Genomic DNA, 23,191 nt, shown 5'->3' with positions numbered 1-23,191 from the left:
TGAAAACTGATTGGGTGACTTTGGGTCAATCACCAGGAGACTGTGAGTTCCAATCCCGCCTTAGGCATGAAAGCCAATTGGATTACCTTGAGCCAATCACCAAGAGCCTGTGAGTTCTAGCTCTGCTTTAAGCATGAAAGTTGGCTGGGTGACTATGGGCCAGTCTCTCTTTCTCAGCCCAGCCCACCTCACACGGTTGTTGTTCTGGGGAAATAGGAGGAGAAAGGTGTGTTGGATATGTTCACTGGCTTGAGCTCTTTGTAATAAGAATAAAGGCAGGAAATAAATAGATAAAAAGATGATAAATAGATAAATATCTATAGACATTTTGTTTCAGTTCCAGAAATCTTGGGCAAACCAGATTCAAAGGCACAAGTGTTCATTGGAGCAAGATCCCCTTTCAAAATTTGTTCAGCCCTGTTGTTCAGCCCTGCTGAAGTGGTCTTTCAATGCACAATCTTCCTTGTGGCCTTGTACATCTCCCCCACCCCAAAACCAAACATCAGGAGAATTCCCTGGATAATGTTAGGTAGCTTGGAGAGGCTTCAAACTAAAGGAAGGATATACAATAGAAAAGGAGTTTTCTCAAGCATCTTTGGAACAACCATGACCTGGATGATTGAGCATCTCCATAAGCAATAGCAAAAGTTGCATTTCCACCATAAATGAAATTCAAAAACATTACCAAGAGAAATTTTAAAGGAATTCTCAAGCCCACTGAGGTAGAAAACCAAATCTTTTTTGTAACAGAAGAGAAGTTGGAAGACAGAATACAAGCATCAACTTAAAATAATACGTACAGTCTTCTATTATTCCTTATTCTGAAGCTAGCTTTTAAAAAGTATTTATTGAAGACACTTTTGAAAAGACATTGCTTATGAATTTGCAGTATTATATCAAAACTATGTAACTATACACCTACATTTAACTGTATAAAAGGAAATATGCCTAGCTTATTAGAGTAAAAGCAAAAAAAGTCCCCCATTAACCTATCTAAGGAGAAAAAGAAACCAATAGGGAGAAAACTCTTGCGAATAAAAATAAATTAAAAACAAATTACAACTTAATTACTAAGTAACTTTTAAAAAATCACAAAGGAACACCAGAAAGAAAGAAAGAAAGAAAGAAAGAAAGAAAGAAAGAAAGAAAGAAAGAAAGAAAGAAAGAAAGAAAGAAAGAAAGAGGAAGGAGGGAGGGAGGGAGGGAGGGAAGGAAGGAAGGAAGGAAGGAAGGAAGGAAGGAAGGAAGGAAGGAAGGAAGGAAGGAAGGAAGGAAGGAAGGTTCTTGCTGCTGTAGTTTACTTACTGACAGAGTGAGGATGGTTACAAAAATGTAGAATGCTGTCTTTTGCCTTTGAAGTTTTTATTTCACGAGGGGTTGAAAATTAATGGCCGTATGCAGCTTTCATGCTTCTGTCAAGTATCGTGCATTTTAATTCCCGTTGCCCAACCCAGGAAAATGCATCTATCTTGTCAGAATGACCCCTCTATCTGCAAATGATTGATTAAAGCCTGTTAAAGTGTGCATGAACTTCAACTTTGTGTTGAACTTCCCCAACCTTTGAATGTGTCTCTCACTATTCATTTCTTCAATTGATTCGATCTGTAGCCGGTCCTTCATTCAAGAATCAAAGCAGGTCATGTTTAGTGTCGTTCTCTCAACAACAATGCTGTGAGGTAGGTTGAGCTGAGAGGGCAGGTAGTTCTCGGCTTGCAACTATTCATTTAATGACTGTTTGAAGTTGACTGGCACTGCAAAAAAGTGACTTATGACCAGTTCTCACCCATAGGATCACTCCAGCGTCCCCACAGTCATGGGATCAAAATTCATATGCCTGGCAACTGGCATGTATTTATGACAGCTGCATTGTCCCATGGTCATGTGATCTCTTTTTGTGACTTTCCCTTTTGTGGTCTTTATCCCATAGGTCAGTGATGGCAAACCTTTTAGAGCCTGAGTACCCAAGCTACAACCCAAAACCCGCTTATGCATCATCGGGTGCCGGGTGGGTGTGGCCCATTGGGTGGGTGTGGCTCATTGGGTGGGTGTGGCCCATTGGATGGGAATGGCTGAGGTGGTAACAGCAGATTGAGTCGGACTAAAAAGTTCAATCAATCAATTCCAACTTTGCAAGATCTTTTTTTTCCCCGTGAGAAGTTGAAATTGACTGATTGATTGAACCTTTTTTTTTGCACACGACAGCGGAGGCATAAAGCGAAAAGGTTTTATAAAACCCAGCTGAACGCCTAGGACTGGGGTGATGGCGCGCGTGCCCACAGAGAGGGCTCTGAGTGCCACCTCTGGTACCCGTGCCATAGGTTCGCCATCACGGCCATAGGTGCTTTTTTCAAGAGGCGACTGGACGTTCTTGTTTTTGAAGACATTTCGCTTCTCATCCAAGAAGCTTCTTCAGCTCTGACTGGATGATGGGGAATGGAAGGATTTATACTCCTTGCAGACAGCTGGTCATTTGCATCCTTTCAGAGAGTCGTTGAGGCCATTTGGAGGTTTACCTGTGACTTCTGGGTCACCTGTGTGGTGCAAATGGGTGTGCAGCCTTCTTGGCTGCAGGATGTTTTCTGCCTTGTGTCCCTTCACTGTTGAAGACAGGCACAGGCTGTTGGGGAGGAGTCTGTGCATCTCAAACTGAAGCGCAAATGATTCCTGCAGTCTGCAATGTTTTCTGGAAATCCGTTCATACTGCTGAATCATTCAAAGGGTGTTTAAGTGCCATTGTAACTTTGAGCAATCACTAAACTAGCTGTTGTAAGTCAAGGACTATCTGTAGCAATAATGACTTGTTTTTGGCCAACGACAAAGCCATTCTGGCAGTTTAAAGTCTGATCTAGACACAGAAGAAGAAGACAAAGTCTACTATTTAGCTTAACTTTGCCCAGTACATAAAACTATGTTAAACATGGTAAGTATGCTATTGCCTTTTTCTTAACAGGTTGTGTAAAGCTGACTGTCACATTAAGGCATAACATGGTTTATTCAGTGGAGCACAGCATGATATGTGAACAGGGCAATTAAGTGTTGATAACTTAGGCTTAATGGGTCCAGTTTTTGTGTGAACACTGCCCGGAATGATCAACTTTTTCTTGGTTCACAAAGGGACAGGAAATTAGGATGTCAGTCTCAAAACGAGGCACCTAAAATCAACAACTAGCAAGATCATTACTATTTATTTTCATTGGGTTGAATCCAGAAACATCAGGCAACGTTATATGTAGTTGGATTCCTTTTGGCAAAACGTGGGTTAAATTTTAAAACACCCAGAGATACAAGTAGACTTGATCTCTGGTGCCTTGACAAATGCTTTTCACTTCAGTGTTAATATTTCTTTATTTTGTAAAAAAATAACTATTACACTACAGAAGCCAGATTTAACAATCTGGAGGTAAATGTGTTGCAGAATTGGTTTCTGTACTGGGGTTTTATATTTGTAAGCCATCAGGAACCACCATGAGTGAATTGGGCAGCCAAATAAATTTTAATCATCCACATCATCCTCATTGTAGGTCTTAGGTCCTTAGTTAGGATCTTAACTGTTAGTTTTTACCAGTCTCAAACTGTGAATCGAATTGAAGATTTAATAATAATAAGAAGAACAACATTGTCCCACTACAAAAACTTGTATTATTGACTGTCATCCAAGCAGTTCTCCTGAATTGTTTGCTACCCATCCAAAAAGGCACACAAGCATTTTTAGCGGAACATATCTTAGTTTATTAAATTTGAAGGCGGCTTTGCCAGCAGATGTAATACATTTATACTATGTATTATCTTTTTTTTATTCTGAGAGGCTCTGTATGTATTTGTGTATGTTTCTGTGTGTTTTAAGGGTGCAAGAATAAAGGATGATTGAGAGTTCAGAGCCATCAATGCATTTTCTCCCTGTTTCCGAAAATGCGATTATCTGTGATTCATCAAATCAGTGCTTTATATAATTGCTAACTTTTTGGGTCCCATTCTCCTGGAAGTGGGGCAACAGTACCCTCTATAGACAGAAAGTATCAGTTGCATCTGGTTAGACCTAAGGTGTAGAGCAGAGTTAGGCATGTTATGAGAATTCAAGCATATTTCATCCTTAGCTATTCCTAAATTCTTCCCGCAAATAGACAAAATTCACTTGGATGCCAGTAATAGGTAATAAAGTCTCCCTGTGATGTCAAGAATAGCATATTGGACCACTCCTTTCTCCAGCAGTTTGTGTAAACTAGTCTTCTCTCACATGGTATCCTCCAAATTACATGGATCATTCCCCCATTATCCAGCCATTAGTGGGGCTAAAATCAGCCATGGAGGCTAAAACATATAAGGAACGGTTGCTGGAATTGGGTATGTCTAGTTCAGGGGTAGGCAACCTTGGCTCTTTTATGACTCGTGGACTTCAACTCCCCAGCCAGTTCAGGAATTCTGGGAGTTGAAGTCCACGAGTCATAAAAGAGCCAAGGTTGCCTAGCCCTGGTCTAGTTTAATGACGAGAAGGACTAGGGGGGGACATGATAGCAGTGCTCCAATATCTCAGGGGCTCCCACAAAAAAGAGGGAGTCAAGCTATTCTCCAAAGCACTTGAAGGCAGGACAAGAAGCAATGGATGGAAATTAATCCAGGAAAGAAGAAACCTAGAACTAAGGAGAAACTTCCTGACAGTGAGAACAATTAATCAGTGGAACAACCTGCCTCCAGAAGCTGTGAATGCTCCAACACTGGAAGTTTTTAAGAAGAGACTGGACAACTATTTGTCTGAAATGGTATAGAGTCTCCTGCCTGATCAGGGAGTTGGACTAGAAGACCTCTAACTATTCTATTCTATTTTATTCTATTCTGTTCTGTTCTGTTCTGTTCTGTTCTATTCTATTCTAGATAGGGATGAAATTCAGGGTCATCAGGAATTCCAAGGTCAATTATCCAGCAATATTTTTCATAGGGAGAAAGAACAAGAGGTCTGTTCAGCCTTTCTTATCTTTGAAAGAGAGATTGATTGAGAAAACTAGGTATGTCTAATCTAACAAAGAGAAGGACTAGGGGTGATATGATAGCAGTCTTCCAGTACTTGAAGGCTGTCCCAGAGAACAGTGGACCACCCTATTCTCCAAAGCACCTAAGGGCAGGACAAGAAGTAACAGGTGGAAGATCATTAAAGAGAGATCCAACCTAGAACTAAGGAGAACTTTCATGACAGTGAGAATAATTAACCAGTGGAACCACTTGCCTTCAGAGGCTGTGGGCATTCCATCACTGGAGGTTTTCAAGAAGAGATTGAATGGTCATTTGCTGGAATGGTTTGGGTCTCCTTCTTGAGCAGACGTTGGACTAGAAGACCTCCAAGGTCCCTTCCAGCTCTATTGTTCTATGAACTATGTTCTATCTTCCATCTGCTGTCCAGCCATCATTTCTGAAGTAAATTTTCCTGAGATGGAACAGGAATGGGCTTTTTCATTTAAAATCAGCTCACAAGGCAGTCCCCTGTGCTCCCCCTGTGTTCTGCAAGAGTAAATACCCATTTTCAAGGGGAAACTACTGTTCTATTAGTAGCACAGCTGTGTTCAGTGGAGAAAAATGCAGCATCTGGAAAATAGCAAGAAAAATGGATGGGCAAAAGGTTTGGTGGGAGAAAACTCTCCTTTTCTGATGGCAGGAATCTTCCAAAATCCTGTCCCTTCCCCCCAGTGATGACGCTCTTAGATGTTCAGAAGCACTTCCCTTTTGGAGCCCTTAAAACCCAGCACTTTGAACCCTCTGGATGATGAGGCTTGCAATGAACCCATTATTTTCAAGGAGCAACTGAGCTGACTGAAAAGAGAGAAGTAGGCCGGTGTGACACCACAGGTATCGCTGCGTGTACATTAAAATCTTTTGTAAGTGTATCTGTTAAGCAGATAAAACAGTGATGAATATGGGTGTAAATCAAGGACCACCTTAACAGTATGACACATGTTGTTTCAGTCATAAGGAATATCTGTTCTTATTTACTTACTTAATATATTTATAAAGAATATATTCTCATATATTTGTTTATTTGGGTTTTCTCCCGCGTAAAGTTGGAAGTGTCTTGGCGACGTTTCAACGAAGTCTCATTCGTCATCTTCAGGCTGGTGCTTTCAGCTTCAGGAGCACGAAGCTGAAAGCACCAGTCTGAAGATGACGAATGAGACTTCGTCAAAACATCGCCAAGACACTTCCAACTTTACGCAGGAGAAAACCCGAATAAACAAAGACCTACATACAAACATCCGCAAAAACCTCAGAAAACAAATATATATTTGTGTGTGTGTGTGTGTGTGTTTTCTGAGGTTTTCGCGGGTATTTGCATGTAGGTCTTTGGTTATTCGGGTTTTCTCCCGCGTAAAATTGGAAGTGTCTTGGCGACGTTTCGACGAAGTCCCATTCGTCATCTTCAGGCTGGTGTTTTCAGCTTCGTGCTTCGAGGAGCAAGCTATATATATACAGCTGATGAAAGCGAGGAGAACTTGTGGCCTAGAGGTTACTATAGCTGCCTAATGTGCAAGTGGCCTGGGTTCGAATCTCAGAAGGGTATGGCTAGATGATGAGAGCTAAATAGCTTGAAATAGCTATACTAGTCTCCCTTTAACTCTTTGTTGGCAAAATCTAAATTTAACACAGAAATAATTTGTTGCAATAGTGTTTGCCTGTAAAAGCTCTTAGATTGGGGCTGAAAGGCGAAAGCAATAGTAGATTGCTCCATCCCATATTTGGGTAGACCAGGTGCTCTGTTAGACCGGTTTCACCGGAAAACACTTTATATATATATATATATAGTGTATTCTCCTGTACCTCAGTAGCTTAATGTACCTCAGTAGAGAAGGGTGGATGCTAAAAAAATAGTATAAACATGGTCTTCCCTACCATCATAAATTCATCCAAGTGAACAACCACCTCATTCATTCTTTCATTCATTCATTCATCCACCCATCCATCCATCCATCCATTCATTCATTCATTCATTCTGCTTGATCATCTTTGTTGCTGCCTGAAATCTTTCATATTTATCTTTAGACTTCTATTAGCCTCAGGCTTGATGTTTTGTTTTGCCCTTTGTTACCCAGAAGATGCCACCCTTATTAGCAGGACTGTTAAAAAAAAAACATCATCACAAAACACTCTAGAGAACAGCCATGACATTTTTTTTATTCTTCACAGTTTTTAGAACTATATGGGTGGTGGCGGAGAAGAGCAATAACTGGGAAACGAATTCTGATTGCTGACAGAGAGTTCCCTTGAGCAAACCCTTTGTAGATCTTAGGTAAAAATGACCAAATAGACACACATTCCCAGACATTTGTTTGTTTAAAAACCAAAGCCGTGCTCATTGCAAAGAGGCTGCAATAAGAAGGATTAGATTCCCAAGATGGTTTAACTTTTGCTTCCTATTTTTTAGATGCCAAGTTTGAAAAACACTGCTCTAAAAGTAACTACCCACCCTGTGGAGGACAGTGTGCAGCTTTATGTTATGTTCTAATGTTAAGCTCACTCTGAAAAGAACTAAAAAGACTCAGCCGCTGGAGATGTAGCTGAGCAAACTGGCAACACAGACCGTATCCAATCGTCCATAGAAGCTGGCCAGCTCACCCTGTTCCCTGCAAAATTCCAGCCTTTATTTCTCAACCTTCTATTTGTGCTTGGTGATAAGCAGGCAGGTGGATGATGTGAGCATGAATACATTGTTTAGGCCTTATTACTTTTATGCTTCTAAGTAGTCGAGTGCTTTAATATCTATGTGTTCTCCAAAATTTTAGAAAGAGAAATGCACACTTTTATTACAATGATGATGGCCACACAATGATGCCAGTCTGATCTCTTTTAGTATTCATTCATTCATGCATGCATTCATTCTCAAGACCATCCATCTCACTCTCAGAGAATCTTTGGGTGGTGCTATTCTATCTTTCTTTCTTTCTTTCTTTCTTTCTTTCTTTCTTTCTTTCTTTCTTTCTTTCTTTCTTTCTTTTTTTCTTTCTTTCTTTCTTTTTACCTATCTATCTATCTATCTATCTATCTATCTATCTATCATCCATATCAGACATGTCAAACACAAGGCCCGGGGGCCGGATGCGGCCCGCGAAGTGGTTTCATGTGGCCTGCAAAGCCATCCTGGAAACAGTGAGGGAACGGCCCCCACTGCCTTGGCCCTGGCCCAGGCCAGCCAGGAGCCAATGTACAATTTTGTGGTGGCCATCTATGCTGAAACGCATTCAGTCTTAGCTCCATAAGCCCCCCTCCTGCATGGCCTGAGAAGAACAGTAAGGCTCCTCCAGTGGACCATGCCTTGGCGCTTGCCCCAGTCCCATCCTTTTCTGCAAGAGACCTTCAGATCTGTCCCACTCCTGCCCAGGCCCCCACAGGCACCCTTGATGCTGACGATGTAGAGCTCGCCACACCAACCCAGTAGGCCACACTCACTCCATCTACACCCACCCAGTAGGCCACACCCACCCTGGCCACACCCACCCGGCCCCCTGAGGGAAACCGCAATGCTGATGCGGCCTTCAATGAAATTGAGTTTGACACCTCTGATCTATATACATATACATGACCTTGGAAGACTTGGAAGACTGTGTTAACATCAAGCAAAAAGATATCTCAGCCCACAAAAATGGGCTAACACTACTCCATTCCTTTGGCTTTTAGGTGAACAGTATAACAGAGCTAGAAGACACCTTGGAAGTTTTCTAGTTTCTCTCTCTCTCAGGCCAACTCACCTCACAGGGCTGTTGTTGTGAGGAAAATAGGAGGAAGGAGTATTGGGCATGTTCGACCCTTGAGTTATTTATGAATATAAAAAAGAGCTTTAAACTTTTTTTTTAACAATTGTAATCTTCCTAAATATTCCTTTCTTCGCTTTTCAGCCACTCTGAATCTCCCAATCATTCCTTTGCAACCAGAATAGAGCTGGAAGGGACCTTGGAGGTCTTCCAGTCCAGCCCCCTGCTGAAGCAGGAGACCCTGTACAATTTCAGACAAGGGACTGTCCTAAAAATCCTGTTTCATTTCTTCACTTAGCCTACCGCTAACCTGGAGGAACACTTCCCTCAAGCTCTTATTCAAACCCATTTTTTGCCTGTTGTTGTTCAGGCATAACTGATTAGCCCATCACTTCGCAAAGGCCTCTGACATGGGCTCAACTGAAGTTTTTTTTAAAATATATTTTATTAGATTTTATATGGGTAGGGAAAAGGTGGGGTCGATGCGGGTACAGGAAAATCGGGATAAAGGGACAGGGTGTGGATAACTACAGTAAATACGTAATAACGGAAGTTTTTGTTGTTAGTTGCGAAGTCGTGTCCAACCCATCGCGACCCCATGGACAACGTTCCTCCAGGCCTTCCTGTCCTCTACCATCTTCTAGAATCCATTTAAGCTCACACCTACTACTTCAGTGATTCCATCCAGCCATCTCATTCTCTGTCGTCCCCTTCTTCTATTGCCCTCAATCTTTCCCAGCATTAGGCTCTTCTCCAGTGAGTCCTTCCTTCTCATTAGGTGATGAACAAAGGCATCCATCTCCTGCAGAACTTGAGTTTGGCTTCTTTAGAAAAGAAGAAATAGGGGAGACATGATAACAGCATTCTAGTATTTGAGGGGATGCCACAAAGAAGAGGGTGTCAAATTATTTTCCAAAGCACCAGAGGGCAGGACAAGAAACAGTGGTTGGAAACTGCTCAAAGAGAGAAACAACCTGGAATTAAGGAGAAACTTCCTAACAGTAAGGACAATTAACCAGTGGAACAGCTTGCCTCCAGAAATCGTGGGCGCTCCATCACTGGAGATTTTTAAAAAGAGACTAGACAGTCACTTGTCTGAGATGATATAGGTTCTCCTGCTTGAGCAGGGGGCTGGACTACAAGATTTCCAAGGTCCCTTCCAGCTCTATTCTATTCCTGTTTTTTATTGGGGCATTCCCATCTATGGGGACAGAAGTTAATGATAGAATCGTTCTCTGCCAATCTCTCTCTCTCTCACGCACATAGACGCACACATACACACACACACACATTCGCTCTCTCTTTGCTGCTTGATGTCAGAGCCGAACAAAGTACAAGGGGTATATAAGAGCAGCATTGTCTGCCAGCCAGAAAGATAGCAGCAAAGACTATTGGATTAGAAGAGTGGAATTCAAACTGTCCTTTTCTGCTGCTGCAGGGACCTTCGTTTAACCCTCCAGGTAAAATCTCAGGTTGAGAATATTTTGTCTTTCTTGCGGCCCTTCAGAAAGATAATGCAAAGATAAACAGGAGAGGAAGGGGCTGGACCTCACGCACAAAGCAGTCTCTTTCCAGCCAGATGAGAGCAGAGATGCCCTCCTGTTTTGTTTTGTTTTTTAATTTTCTTTTAGAGTAAATTCATAAACTCGGATAGGAAAACTGAAAAGATTTAAAATTGGGGTTGGACTGGGCTCAGATTAGCCACCTGACTGAATCCCCATCCTAGCTTTTAGCTAGCAAGATTTGCCATTCAGCGGGAAAAGAATCCTGGAAAATCGACCTTGGGGGTGCGTGTGTTTGTGTTTGTCTAATTTGTTAACTTGGCTTTTTCAATTCTTCTTTCCCCCGCCTTTCCTTCGAAAGCAGCCGAAAGAGAAATGTGCAGTCTTAAGGGACCTTTTATTTTCATCATCTTGTCTCTTACTTTAAACTCCCTGGAAGCAACAACACCGGTCAAGAGGTCAGTAACTTTAAAGCTGAATCCTTTCCTGCTCTTCCTCTTCCTCCTCCCTCTTCCTCTTTCACTAAGAAACCACACTTTTGTGTAGTATTGCACAAATCACTGTTTACCACTGTGATGCCAAAGGTAGTTGGTTTGGGGATAAAGATGTGGATAAAGAAGGAGAGGCTTGGGAAGGAGAAAGCCAGACTAGAAATAAGGAGAAATTTCCTGACAGCGAGAACAAGGAATCAGTGGAATGGCTTGCCTTCAGAGGTTGAGGATGCTCCTCCATCACTGGAGGTTTTCAAGAAGAGACTGGACAGCCATTTATCCAGAATGGTACAGGATCCCCTGCTTGGAGAAGACCTCCAAGGTCCCTTCCAACTCTGTTATTCTATTCTATTCTATTCTATTCTATTCTATTCTATTCTATTCTATTCTATTCCATATGTTCAATTCTATTCTATTCTTAAATTCCATATCCTATCCTATCCTATCCTTTCCTATCCTATCCATTTCTTATTCTGTTCTGTTCTGTTCTATTCTATTCTATTCTATTCTATTCTATTCTATTCTATTCTATTCTATTCTATTCTATTCTACTCCATTCCATTATTCTATTCTATTCTATTCTATTCTATTCTATTCTATTCTATTCTATTGTTTTTTCTTATCCTATCCTATCCTATCCATTCTTATTCTATTCTATTCTATTCTATTCTATTCTATTCTATTCTATTCTATTCTATTCTATTCTATTCTATTCTATTCTATTCCATTCCATTCCATTCCATTCCATTCCATTCCATTATTATAATCCATTCTCTATTCTATTCTATTCTATTCCTATTCTATTCTATTCTATTGTTTTTTCTTATCCTATGCTATCCTATCCATTTCTTATTCTATTCTATTCTATTCTGTTCTGTTCTATTCTATTCTATTCCATTCCATTCCATTCCATATATTCTATTCTATTCTATTCTATTCTATTCTATTCTATTCTATTCTATTCCATTCCGTTCCATATGTTCAATTCTATTCTATTCTTAAATTCCATATCCTATCCTATCCTATCCATTTCTTATTCTATTCTATTCTATTCTATTCTATTCTATTCTATTCTACTCCATTCCATTATTCTATTCTATTCTATTCTATTCTATTCTATTCTATTCTATTCTATTCTATTCTATTCTATTGTTTTTTCTTATCCTATCCTATCCTATCCATTCTTATTCTATTCTATTCTATTCTATTCTATTCTATTCTATTCTATTCTATTCTATTCTATTCTATTGTTTTTTCTTATCCTATGCTATCCTATCCATTTCTTATTCTATTCTATTCTATTCTATTCTGTTCTGTTCTGTTCTGTTCTATTCTATTCTATTCTATTCCATTCCATTCCATTCTATTCTGAAAGGGAAATATGCTGCTTATTCTCATTTAAAGACTACCTTCTTTGGCTTTATCTTATGGAACATCCAACAGACAATTGTATCCCTGGTGGGGAGATGCAACTCATGAGAATGTATGCCTTTTAATAATATTTATTAGACAGAACGGGTGCCCCCAAACTCATGGAGTTTATTACAGAATGACACAGTTGTACCTTAATATCTCTAATGGATAGGTGTCCTACTTTCTGAGCTATAGATACACAGCTAACAAAACCCTCCCCTTTTTCTAAGATGTTAACCTTTTTCTATGTATTATTAGGGTGTTTTTTTTTTAAATAAACTTTAAAGCAAAATTTTAGGATCAAATGGATGCTCCTAAAATTGAATTACCTTTTAAGTTGGTTCTAGTTTAAATTTATCCTTGATGGGAATGGACGGTCTAGAAACATGAAAAATAAATAAATAGATAAATAAATAATTAAATATCTTAAAGATTATTCTGTACTACAAGGAAGGGCAATGTATATCTTTTGAACTTCTATTGGCCACAATATTATTTCCTTTACATACGTATTGAATGTTTACCAATATTTCTGCCTTCACTGCTGTCTGCTCTATAAAAAAGCTGTTGGGTTTCGTAAGAAGACTTTAGTGTTTAAACCCATAAAAACTTGGACACACAACATCTCATTTCTCCTTTATACTCATCTGATTTAGAATCTAACTGTTCCATAGCCATTTTAAACATATAAAAAAGGAGAAATTGTTAGAGATAGAAACAAAATAAAAAGGGGGGGGAATTGTTAAGAGACAGGTTTGTAGACAGGTAAAATATCAGAAAAGTCATCAATTATTGAGTTCAGATTTTTGACACAGTGCATTTGATTATTAGAAGGTTTATCTTGAGGAGAAAGTCTCCATTACCTAAAGAAGATTAAAACAAAGCATTTGTTCCCCTTATAGTAAAACATTCCCCACCCAGAGTTCTTAATCTCAGTAAAAGTGCTGAAAAGCTTGAAAATTTCCAAATGACCCAAAACTTATTCTCATGTGAGACTCCTACCTTTCAAGAAAAGTCAAAATAGTCACATATAGTTCAGTTTAAAAAAGATGTGGAATGATCAGTAGATATAGAATAAGAGATAACCTTTAAAGAAGCTTGATCTCTACCAATGTTGATTATTTTAGCTCAATTTAATTAATCATAGTGGATAAAAAATAATTCTGACTGTATCAGAAGATGGTAGCATAAAATAAATGTTTAAGCTAACATAAATGCAGATGTTTCATAGTGAATTTGAATTTGGATTTCAGAAAAATATCTCAAGACTGAAAAAATATTTTTTCTGAATCATGGGGAAAAAAACATTATCAGCAAGTACAACCCATGGCAGAGAATTTGTGCTTACTTATTGTAGATCCCATAAACTCTAGATGAATGTGATAAGAGTTTAATTTGATCTGATAAGTCCCTGATTTCTCATCCTGACTTAAATATTACATAGATCGATGAATTCCATAATAGATTCCTAAGTTTTCAAAACTGTGTGTGGACTTAAACTGTATAACTCAGCCATTTATTCAAAGTATGTGCAAAACCTCTTCTTGCTTTATTAGCTTTTTGTATTATTTATTTGATTTATGCTCTGTCTTTCTTTCTTAAGATATTCAAGGTAGGGTGGCTTCAAATATATTTAAGCAGAAGGAAAATAGTTTCTGCTGATTTTAAATAAGGATACACATTGTCATCTCTGTGCTCTGTATGTGATGATGTCATAGCGTACATCAACATTTCAGCATCAATTTACTTAGTTACATCTGGAGAATGGAAACTGTCAGTTTCCAGTTCACAGATCTTCTCTCCTGCTCAGCAGTTCAATGAAATTAATGCATTTTGGGAATGTGCTATTATCTTTGCAGTGAACATGACTGGAACGATCTTTAAATTGGGTGCCTTGTAAAGAGATGAACTCCATTTCCCAGAATTCTCAGCTACGGCTATATTGTCAGGAGAATTATGGGAGATAAAATCCATCCAGGTAAGGCACCCAGGTTAGGGGGTGGCTGCTGTACTGTTTTAAACTTTTCAAATGGAAGAATTATTTCTTTCACTTGAAGAGAATCTATGGGAGTTAAGTTGAGAGCTAGAATTCTCAGGGCAGAATTGCCAGTTTTGTCAACAAGCAAGAATTGTCCGGCTTTAGGACTTGGAAGGACACAACCAAAGTTTTCTTAATTAGGGAAGAGATGGGAGAGAAAAATGATGGAATTAAACTGTAGTGGGTATAAAGGGGACACTAAATCTTCATGATGTCAGAAGGCAATCTTACCACCTTTTACAGTCCTACATCGCCCAATTTTTTTTCTCTGTTTCTAGTGAGGCCCAAACATCCCCCCTGCTAATTTTCTAGCTTTTTAATTTTAAAATGTTTTGCTTCAGATAAATGATTGAGAGAGAGCACAGCGTTCTGGTTGTATTTACAAAACAGGTTTAATCTGGAGATTGAATTAATCTGTTTCCTTGGTTTGGGTAACCCTTTGAATCCTGAAAATGGGCTGGTGCCATTTGCACATGGATGCAGGTGCAAAATAGATGCACCTGATAGGTTTGTGTCTGTAATTCTCTCTCTCTCTCTCTCTCTCTCTCTCTCTCTCTCACACACACACACACACACACACACACACACACACACACACACTATTAGCCAGGTTGATCTAGTGGTTAAGGCACCAGCTAGAAACCAGGAAACTTGAGTTCTACTCCTCCCTTAAGCATGAAAGCTGGCTGAGTGAGTTTGGGCTAGTCACTCTCTTTCAGCCCAACCCAACTCACAGGGTTGTGGTTGTGGGGAAAGGCATGTTTATAAAACAATACCCTAATTTAAAAAAAGACATGGGTGAACTGGAGCGAGTCCAAAGAAGGTTTACTGAGATGGTGAAAGGAGTGGAAACCAAGTCCTACAAGGAACCGTTATAAGTCCTAGAGATGTTCAGCTTGCAGAAGAGAAGGTTGAAAAGGGACATAGTAGCTGTTGTCAGCTATCACACTGTAAAGAAAGACTTCACATTCATTCTCACTTGCTCCACTGAGTATGTCCAGAACTAATGGGATGAAATTTCAAGGATGAAGACACAGATTAGATATTGGGACAGTAGGAGCTACCAGTTACTGCACGGAAAGTGGTTCTTCCCTTTCAAATAGAGGCAGGATCAGGGTTTCAATGAATCCCGCAGCATCCAATGCATTGGATTTGATGATATCCCAAATCCCATCCAACTTTGATTCTGTAATTCTAGGATGAAATTTTTTTCCAAATCAAAGACAGCATGTCTGTCATTATTAGTTGCTCAGAGAGACTTATGTCCTTAATTGTCTTACCTAAGAGCATTTGATTTAGCAAGACTGCGATATTCTTAGGAATTATGAGGCCTAAGAATACATAGGGACAACTGTAATGTATTTTACATCATGCCTCCAGCCAGTTTCACAAAATAATGCATTCATTGTGAATTTCTGACATGCAGAAGTACATTTATATCAGCTTGATGCCAACTAGAATTCAACAATATGTACCATGAATATAATTATGTCACAAATTACTCAAGTGACACAACTTATTAAATCATTCTGTCATCCAGCTTTGGAGTATGCTTTCTATTAATAGACCAATAGCTTGTGTGAACCTTATGTGATACTCAGGACAAGTCCTTCAACATTGTGACCCAGGACAGCTTTGATTTATTGATAGTTTCTATGGAGATTCTCAATTATCCAGATTATGGTTGTCCCAAAAGTGCTTTTCCAAAAGGCAACTGGACTTACTTGTTTATGTTTTTTAATTGAAAGTTGTGGTTCGACTGTCAAATCTCATGCTTGTTTATTGGGACAACTCTCAACAACTGTGGGTGGGCAAGGAAGAGTTTGAACAGACTCTGAGAAATCTAGTAGATAGATTTTCTACCAACCCCAGAAAAATAGATAAAGCGAGTGCCTGCCATTCTCATACCTCTCATGCTATTAGCAAGTTTTCTAAATAGCCTTTAAAAGCTTATCTGAAGCTAAACATTGAGTCACTGTTGCCACTTAGTGACTTAATGATAGTATAATTTCCCCTTTTGGGTTATATTCTGAAGGTGCAACTTTGAAAAATCACATCTAAGCTCTTTTGTACGTTCACCTGCTTGCATGATTAACCCAGATCTGTTTATAGCAACCTTCCCCACACCTGTGGGTCTCTGTGCTGGTTGGGTCTATAACACCCACTGACATTTAGTCAGTGTGACGTTTGTTCCGACCAGGAATTCAAAACGGTACACACCTAACACAACTGGAATAGACCAGTTTGAGAAGGGTGTTCATGCAATGTCTTCTTGGGTCTTCTGTTCTGCTTGATGAACTTTGAAAATACAAGAACCATGGTTACTTACAATTAGCTATTTAAAAATGTCTGCTCTGAAATCCTCCCTAAATCTTGAATAGGTCTCTCTGATGAAATTCTACATGTTCTAACGAAAGGTCCATGCAAGAGATGACCAAGTTGAGCCGAGGGAGGGGTCAAACATGTCATCAGTCTGGAATACCTTTGTGTCCACAAAAGATCTAAGATCTAAGCCCACCTTGAATTCCATTGGCTTTTATTTACCACCAATTTACCTTGACTATTAGTAGTTAAGATTCTTGTAATGAGCTAGCCTGGATTAAACTTGTAGAAGTAGTCTTTGAGTTACGACCAAAATTTATGTTACTAAGTGAAACATTTGTTAAGCAAATTTTGTCCCGTTTTATGACTTTTCTCGGCACAGTTGTTAAGCAAATCATTGCTTATGTTAAGTTAGTAACATGGTTGTTAAATGAATCTTGCTTCCCCATAGACCTTGCTTGTCTGAAGGTGGCAAAAGCTGACCCCGTGACCGCATGACACCGCAACCGTCATAAATATGAACCAGTTGCTAAGCATCTGAATTTTGAGCATGTGCCCCTGGGGATGCTGCAATGGCCATAAGTGTGAAAAACGGTCATAATTTCCTTTTTTCAGTGCCATTGTAACTTTGAACGGTCACTAAAGGAATTGTTGTAAGTCAAGGACTACCTGTACTCATTTGAACAACCCTGGTTCCTGTTTTCTTGTCCATTTTTCTCTTGTCTCAGCTTATTGACTGGGCTGGCCCCATCCTGTGAAATCCTAAATCTGAGTGAGCAAAGCACAACTGTTTTGCTACATAGCATCTTCTGCCCCAATTAACTGACCCCTGTGCAAGGACAGCCTCATTTTAGTCTAGATTGATGTGTGAATCTGGTTCCTGAATGTGGGTATCTGTAAGAAGGGAGTGGGGGAATAAAATGTGACTTGGTCCTTCATGAGGACAATTCCAACCCTTACACCTTCTGTGTAACATTGTGATGCCAATACAAAAGGGAGGATCTCGCTGGGCTGTGGATTAATCGTGGGACTATTGTGGTTGGGAAGAGGTGCCTATGCTTCAGAACATCCAATTGCATTATTTTTAATATCCTCCTGCACATTTTATGCCGGTCCCCCAATCTCTCTTGTTCTTTCTCAATCAGGACTGATTTTCATTCTAGACTATAAATAATGGCTGAATTCAATCAGCATTCAGAAGGGGCAACCTCCTCCAGATATATATATAACTCCTTTTGGCAGATGTCGTTTCCTCAAAAATCACTGTTAGCTTAGCAATGTAAAGTCTAGATTTGAGTTATACCTGTTTTATATGCGTCCCCTGGTACTATTTCTTTTCACTGTTCACATGAGCAGGTTTGTTTGTTTTTTTACCAGATGGGCTGTGCTATACTCCATGAGTTTGAACTACAAATTAGGCAACCTCATAAACTAGATACAAACTCATTTAGTGTGGATTGGCACAATGCACTAAGCCAGGGGTCCCCAACCCTTGGGCTGTGGACCAGTACCAGGACGCGGCATGCCAGCAACCGGGCCGCACAAACAAGCAAAGCCCCATCCGCAAGATGCAGGCAGCCCACAAAACTACACACTCTCCGGTTCATGGAAAAACCTCTCTCCACGGAACCAGTCCCCGGTGTCCAAAAGGTTGGGGACCCCCTGCACGAAGCTATAGTACAGTGGCTAATCTGTGGGGAGGAAACCAAGGTTTATATTTAAGAAACGAGATAACTATTTAAATTGCCATGTAGCAGATGCTTGGACCAATAATCTGCACCCCTTATCCAAAGCCCAGTGCCTTCTTCCATCTAATTAAACCTGCAGAACACCTTCTAAAATGGGAAACGTTTTAAGATTCTGAAGGGGACTAAAAATTAGCATTGCAGCTGAGTATGAAAAAGAACGATTTGTGTACCAGTGGTCCTCGGCTTCTGACCACAATTGAGCCCCAAACTTTCATTGCTAAGCAAGACAGTTAAGTGAGTTTTGCCCCATTGTACAGCCTTTCTTGCCACAGTTATTAAGTGAATCACTACAGTTGTTAAGTTAGTAACACGGTTGTTAAGTGAATCTGGCTTCCCCAATTGACTTTGCTTGTCAGAAGGTCGCAAAAGGGGATCACGTACATGCCAGTTTCCGAGCAATTTGCATTTTGATCATGTGAGCCTGGGGATGCCACAATGTCATAGGTCACTTTTTTCAGTGCTGTGGTAACTTTGAACAGTCACTGAACGAATGGTTGTAAGTCAAGGACTACATGTATTCAGTGATGCTAATCTCCTTTTTTTAATAATATTTTATTAATTTTCCAATTTTACATTTAAGTATTTAAAAAGCAAGGTGGTGGCTGGGTTAATCAATAGTTCGATAACAAAATCTTTAGTACAAATCTCAAGTTATAACATCAAATATTTCTTCTCTTTTTCCCTTAACATTTACTGTCTCGTATTCAAGCTAGTACAGTTATTATATCAACTCAGTAAAAACATCATTATTACATTTATCAATAAATTTTTAGCTTATATGTATCTTAATTACATTCAATCTTCATAAACACTCCATATCCTGTTATTAATTTTTACCCAGTTTTTAATTTCTCATCAATATTCCAATTTGACCTTTGATATTTATCATTTTCAGGCTTTGGGTAACCAAGATTTCCCTTGTCTCAATTCGTAACAAAATCTAATATGCAAAATACACATTTTATCTATTTATATGCAATCTTGTTCTATTTCCTAAGAGTTATCTATTTCCCACCGTATTAAATCATCTACTTAATAATACAACATCCCCTTTAATAAATCAAAACCATTGTGTATATTACCTGGGTTAATCAATAAATCAAACATATTCGTAATAATTAATTTTCTTTTTCCTTTTAGGTCTAATTTTTAAATATTAAACAGATAAAGTCCTTATTTTCAACTAATTTCCAAGTATTTTAAATCTAATGACCAGAATTCCCAGAATTTCCCCTTATCTCAACTTCCAATCTTTTGACTCCCCTCATTCTGTTGAGGGTGAAAGGAGAGGGCTGGGGATCTATCAGCAAATCAAGTCCTGCAATCTATATTTTTGTGTTTTGTGAGCCTTATGCTAACTGAGGATCCTGAAAATTGAAATCCCAACAATTTCAGCACTCCCCAGGTTAAAGACGAATGTTTTTAGATGCTGAATAAAACTCTGATCACCTTAATAAAATCTGCAAAGGAAATCCTTTTGTTCCCTCACACATTGAGAAAGATATATCGAGAAATTTTATAAAAGGCTGTTTTCTGCGTTTATTATGACTATTAAATGCTCATCTTTCACCAGTGGTCCACTATCAATTCGATAAATTGCTTCATTTCATTCAGGCAATGTCTGCCCAAGATGAAACTTACTTCCGATTTAAAGAATTTTCACAGGTCTCCATTTTGTAAATAAAATCACCCACCAACATGAATAAGATTGGCCTGGTCTGGAACAAGGTAGGCAGCCTTCATTTAGCTTCAATACAACAGTGATATTGGTTTCACAAATTGAGTTTCATCATTTGTTCACCTCTTCTCCTACACAAAGAAAATCAACAGGGTGTTCCAGGAGCTTCTATCATCTTGATGGGATCCCGTCCAACTCCGGAGGCTTTTTCTCATCTTTTACTATTGTGCTGCCTCTACAACTATCAGATCCTTTTGAAGATTGTTCCCATGGATAATTTTCAAGAGATGATTGGTCCATCAAGTACCTTAACAGAAAAATAAGGCAATCTTATACTTTGGTGCCATGGAGAACTCGCTTATTCAGCCCTGTCTATTGGATTTCAGGCCAATTTATACCTGAAGAAAAAAATCATGCTAGATTTTCACGATATAGACATATTTGCTTTATTGAGAACATGCTACACATTTGTGAAGTTTTCTTATCAGTCAGATCTAAAAGGAAGATTTGGATTTCTGTACCTGCAAAACGCAGAATCTCAACTTCATAGTAGGCTGCTTAGTTTCTATTGATTAAGAGGACCATAGTAATTATCTCTTTAGAAGTTGTTGTTGTTAGCTGCAAAGTCATGTCCGACCCATCGCAACCCCATGGACAACGTTCCTCCAGGCCTTCCTGTCCTCTACCATCTTCTGGAGTCAATTTAAGCTCACGCCTACTATTTCAGTGACTCCATCCAGCCATCTCATTCTCTGTCGTCCCCTTCTTCTCTTGCCCTTAATCTTTCCCAGCATTAGGCTCTTCTCCAGTGAGTCCTTCCTTCTCATTAGGTGGCCAAAGTACTTGAGTTTCAACTTCGGGATCTGGCCTTCTAAAGAGCAGTCAGGGTTGATCTCCTCCAGAACTGACCAGTTTGATCGCCTTGCAGTCCAGGGGACTCGCAGGAGTCTTCTCCAGCACCATAGTTCAAAGGCCTCAATTCTTTGGCGCTCAGCCTTTCTTATGGTCCATCTTTCACAGCCATACATTGCAACTGGGAAAATCATGGCCTTGACTATATGTACTTTTGTTGGCAGGGTGATGTCTCTGTTTTTTAGTTTGCTGTCTAATCTTTAGAAGTAGATAACCTTTATTGTCATTTTTTCCTGTGGGCACAATGGCACATATTAAAAATGAAATTTAGTTATTTTCTCTCAAAGTGTACACATACATAACACACATTTAAAACATACTATATACAACATATACTATATACAACATATAAACCTAGAACAGTAAACTTAGAACAAAGAGATAGTCTCTGTAGCTAACTAGATATGCACATTTCAAGCATTCCATTCCATTCTGATCTACTGTCCACCCCTTCCCCCCCCCCCAAAAACCCTCTTCAAATTCTGCAAGCATCCCGTAGCCATTAAATTCAGTGTTAGGGTGACCTCAGAGCTGGAGCACTTTAGACCTACGGGTCTGATCCATCCAAAATCACCCATTTTTTTCAAAGTCGCAATTCTCCAACAGTTGTCTTCCCAGCTTTAGGAATGGAACAGGTACAAATACAGCTGTAACAATAACAGAGAATAGTCGTAACTCAGGATTAAAATGAGGGGTCCTTGGTGTTCTTTGAGTTTGGGTAATGAAACATCTGCAAGAAAAAAAAAACCAAGCTCAGAGAGCACCAAGGACCTCTCACAGTTGTAACAGTCACTAAATGAGTCACGGGTAGCACAGTGGTTGGAATGCAGTTATTGCAAGCTAATTCTGCCCACTGCCAGCAGTTCGATCCTGACTGGTTCAAGGTTGATTCAGCTTTCCATCCTTCCAAGGTCGGTAAAATGAGGACCCAGATTGTTGGGGGCAATATCCTGACTCTGTGAATTGCTTAGAGAGGGCTGTAAAGCATTGAGAAGGGGTATATAAGTCTATGGCTATTGCTGTTGCTAAATGCCTTCAAGGAGCATTAGAAGGGCTGTAGGTGACATGACTTTCATCCATGGAGTTTACCCTCTAGTTACCTGTAAAAATGCCCCCCCCCCTCAAATATTTATAAGAATAAATATAAAGCATGTATTCAAAGCATACACTAACCTGTTGTACATTGTAAAATGGCTATGGGAGATGACCATCTTGATGTGTCTCTCTATTTGCTTTTATTTATTATTTGTCGGCTTGTTTGTTAAATTTATTTGCTTTTAACGACCAACAGCCACCATCTGGAAAAAAGGAAGTGCAACACCGCCACTTGTGTGACCCAACGCTTGGCAGACTTCCTGGTCCGGTCCAGCAACACCATCGGAACCATCTATTCGCCTACCAATGTAGGGGCCAACACTTACGGGAAGAGAGGCAGAGAAGTTCCCAACTATCTTCAGCTTTAAGAATGCAAGATGGCCACGGTGGCAGCTCTCGCTAGAAATGGCTCTTCCTGTCTCTGGTTTTCATGTTATAAAGTCCTGGTCCTCTCCGTTTTCCATTCATTTTGTTTCAGCAAGGCTGACACCTCAGCCAGAGGCTTGAAAATTGGGTTGTCTGGGTCACTGCTTTGATCACTGGCTGCCTGCTTATATCTCGCAGTGCCTTGTTTCCCACATGTGTATTTGATGGATGTGATTTCCATGAATTTATCACACTGCTTTGCTGGAAAATGATCTGCCAAGGGGGGTCCCTGTGGGTGACGCTCTGTCTGTTGCCGACGCCATACTTGCGAAATCCCTCTGTTAAAAAAAAATAATAATCAGGGGGAGGGGAAAGATGAATAAATCTCATAAAATCCGTGCCACATGAAATCTGATCATGTGAATGGGCTGCGAGTATGTTTTTTTTTCTTTTTCTTTCTTTTTAATTAAAATGTTTAAAAAGACAAAGTGTGAGAGATGTATGTCTGATGGGGAGGGGGGGTCAACCTGACTCGCCCCATTAAATAATGATACATTTATGGATAGATCTACATCTTGCGTTTCAACCAGGTGATATACACAATATACCGGGGTATTGTGGGGTTTTGATGCTCTCCGAGCTTGGTTGTTTTCTTGCAGACATTTCTTTACCAAACTAGGTAACATCATCAGTGCTAGAAGGGAGTGGGATTTGGTCTCTGTTTATATATAAGTGGTTGGTGGGAGTGTTCTTGGTGGTTCCCTGATTAGGTTGTTGTTTACTGCTACCTTATTTGTCTTCAGACAACACTGATAGGGCAAATAGCACATAAACAGAGAGCAAACCCCACTCTCACTAGCCCTGATGATGTTGCCTAGTTTGGTAATGAAATGTCTG

The 23,191-nt window shown here is 39.6% G+C and overlaps 2 protein-coding genes across 2 annotated transcripts in view; one reads left to right on the top strand and one right to left on the bottom strand.

The window, feature by feature from the left end:
• The window catches only part of SLCO1A2 (solute carrier organic anion transporter family member 1A2), a 35,757-nt gene extending 34,322 nt beyond the window's left edge, over window positions 1–1,435 (bottom strand). The window contains exon 1 of the mRNA XM_039332932.1: window positions 1,306–1,435. The gene's annotated coding sequence lies outside the window, so the exon portion shown is untranslated. The remainder of the gene's footprint in view (window positions 1–1,305) is intronic.
• Window positions 1,436–1,547: 112 nt separating this feature from the next.
• On the top strand, window positions 1,548–22,677 carry LOC120303411 (islet amyloid polypeptide). Its single transcript, XM_039332933.1, has 3 exons — window positions 1,548–1,676; window positions 10,596–10,689; window positions 22,125–22,677. Exons 2-3 carry the CDS (start codon window positions 10,607–10,609, stop codon window positions 22,294–22,296), a joined length of 255 nt encoding a protein of 84 aa, XP_039188867.1. The 5' UTR covers window positions 1,548–1,676; window positions 10,596–10,606; the 3' UTR covers window positions 22,297–22,677.
• The last annotated feature ends 514 nt before the right edge of the window (window positions 22,678–23,191 follow it).

The sequence above is a fragment of the Crotalus tigris genome, unplaced genomic scaffold (genome assembly GCF_016545835.1).
Source record: "Crotalus tigris isolate CLP2741 ecotype Arizona unplaced genomic scaffold, ASM1654583v1 scf7180000024469.1203045, whole genome shotgun sequence".
Lineage (NCBI taxonomy): Eukaryota > Metazoa > Chordata > Lepidosauria > Squamata > Viperidae > Crotalus > Crotalus tigris.
This window is presented reverse-complemented; position numbering and strand designations above follow the sequence as displayed.

Bases quoted from the DNA above. Each gene is read 5' to 3' on its own strand.
- LOC120303411 (XM_039332933.1), top strand. From the start codon at position 10,607: ATGTGCAGTCTTAAGGGACCTTTTATTTTCATCATCTTGTCTCTTACT. The intron at 10,690-22,124 runs GTCAGTAACTTT...AACGACCAACAG, and splicing joins GCAACAACACCGGTCAAGAG to CCACCATCTGGAAAAAAGGA.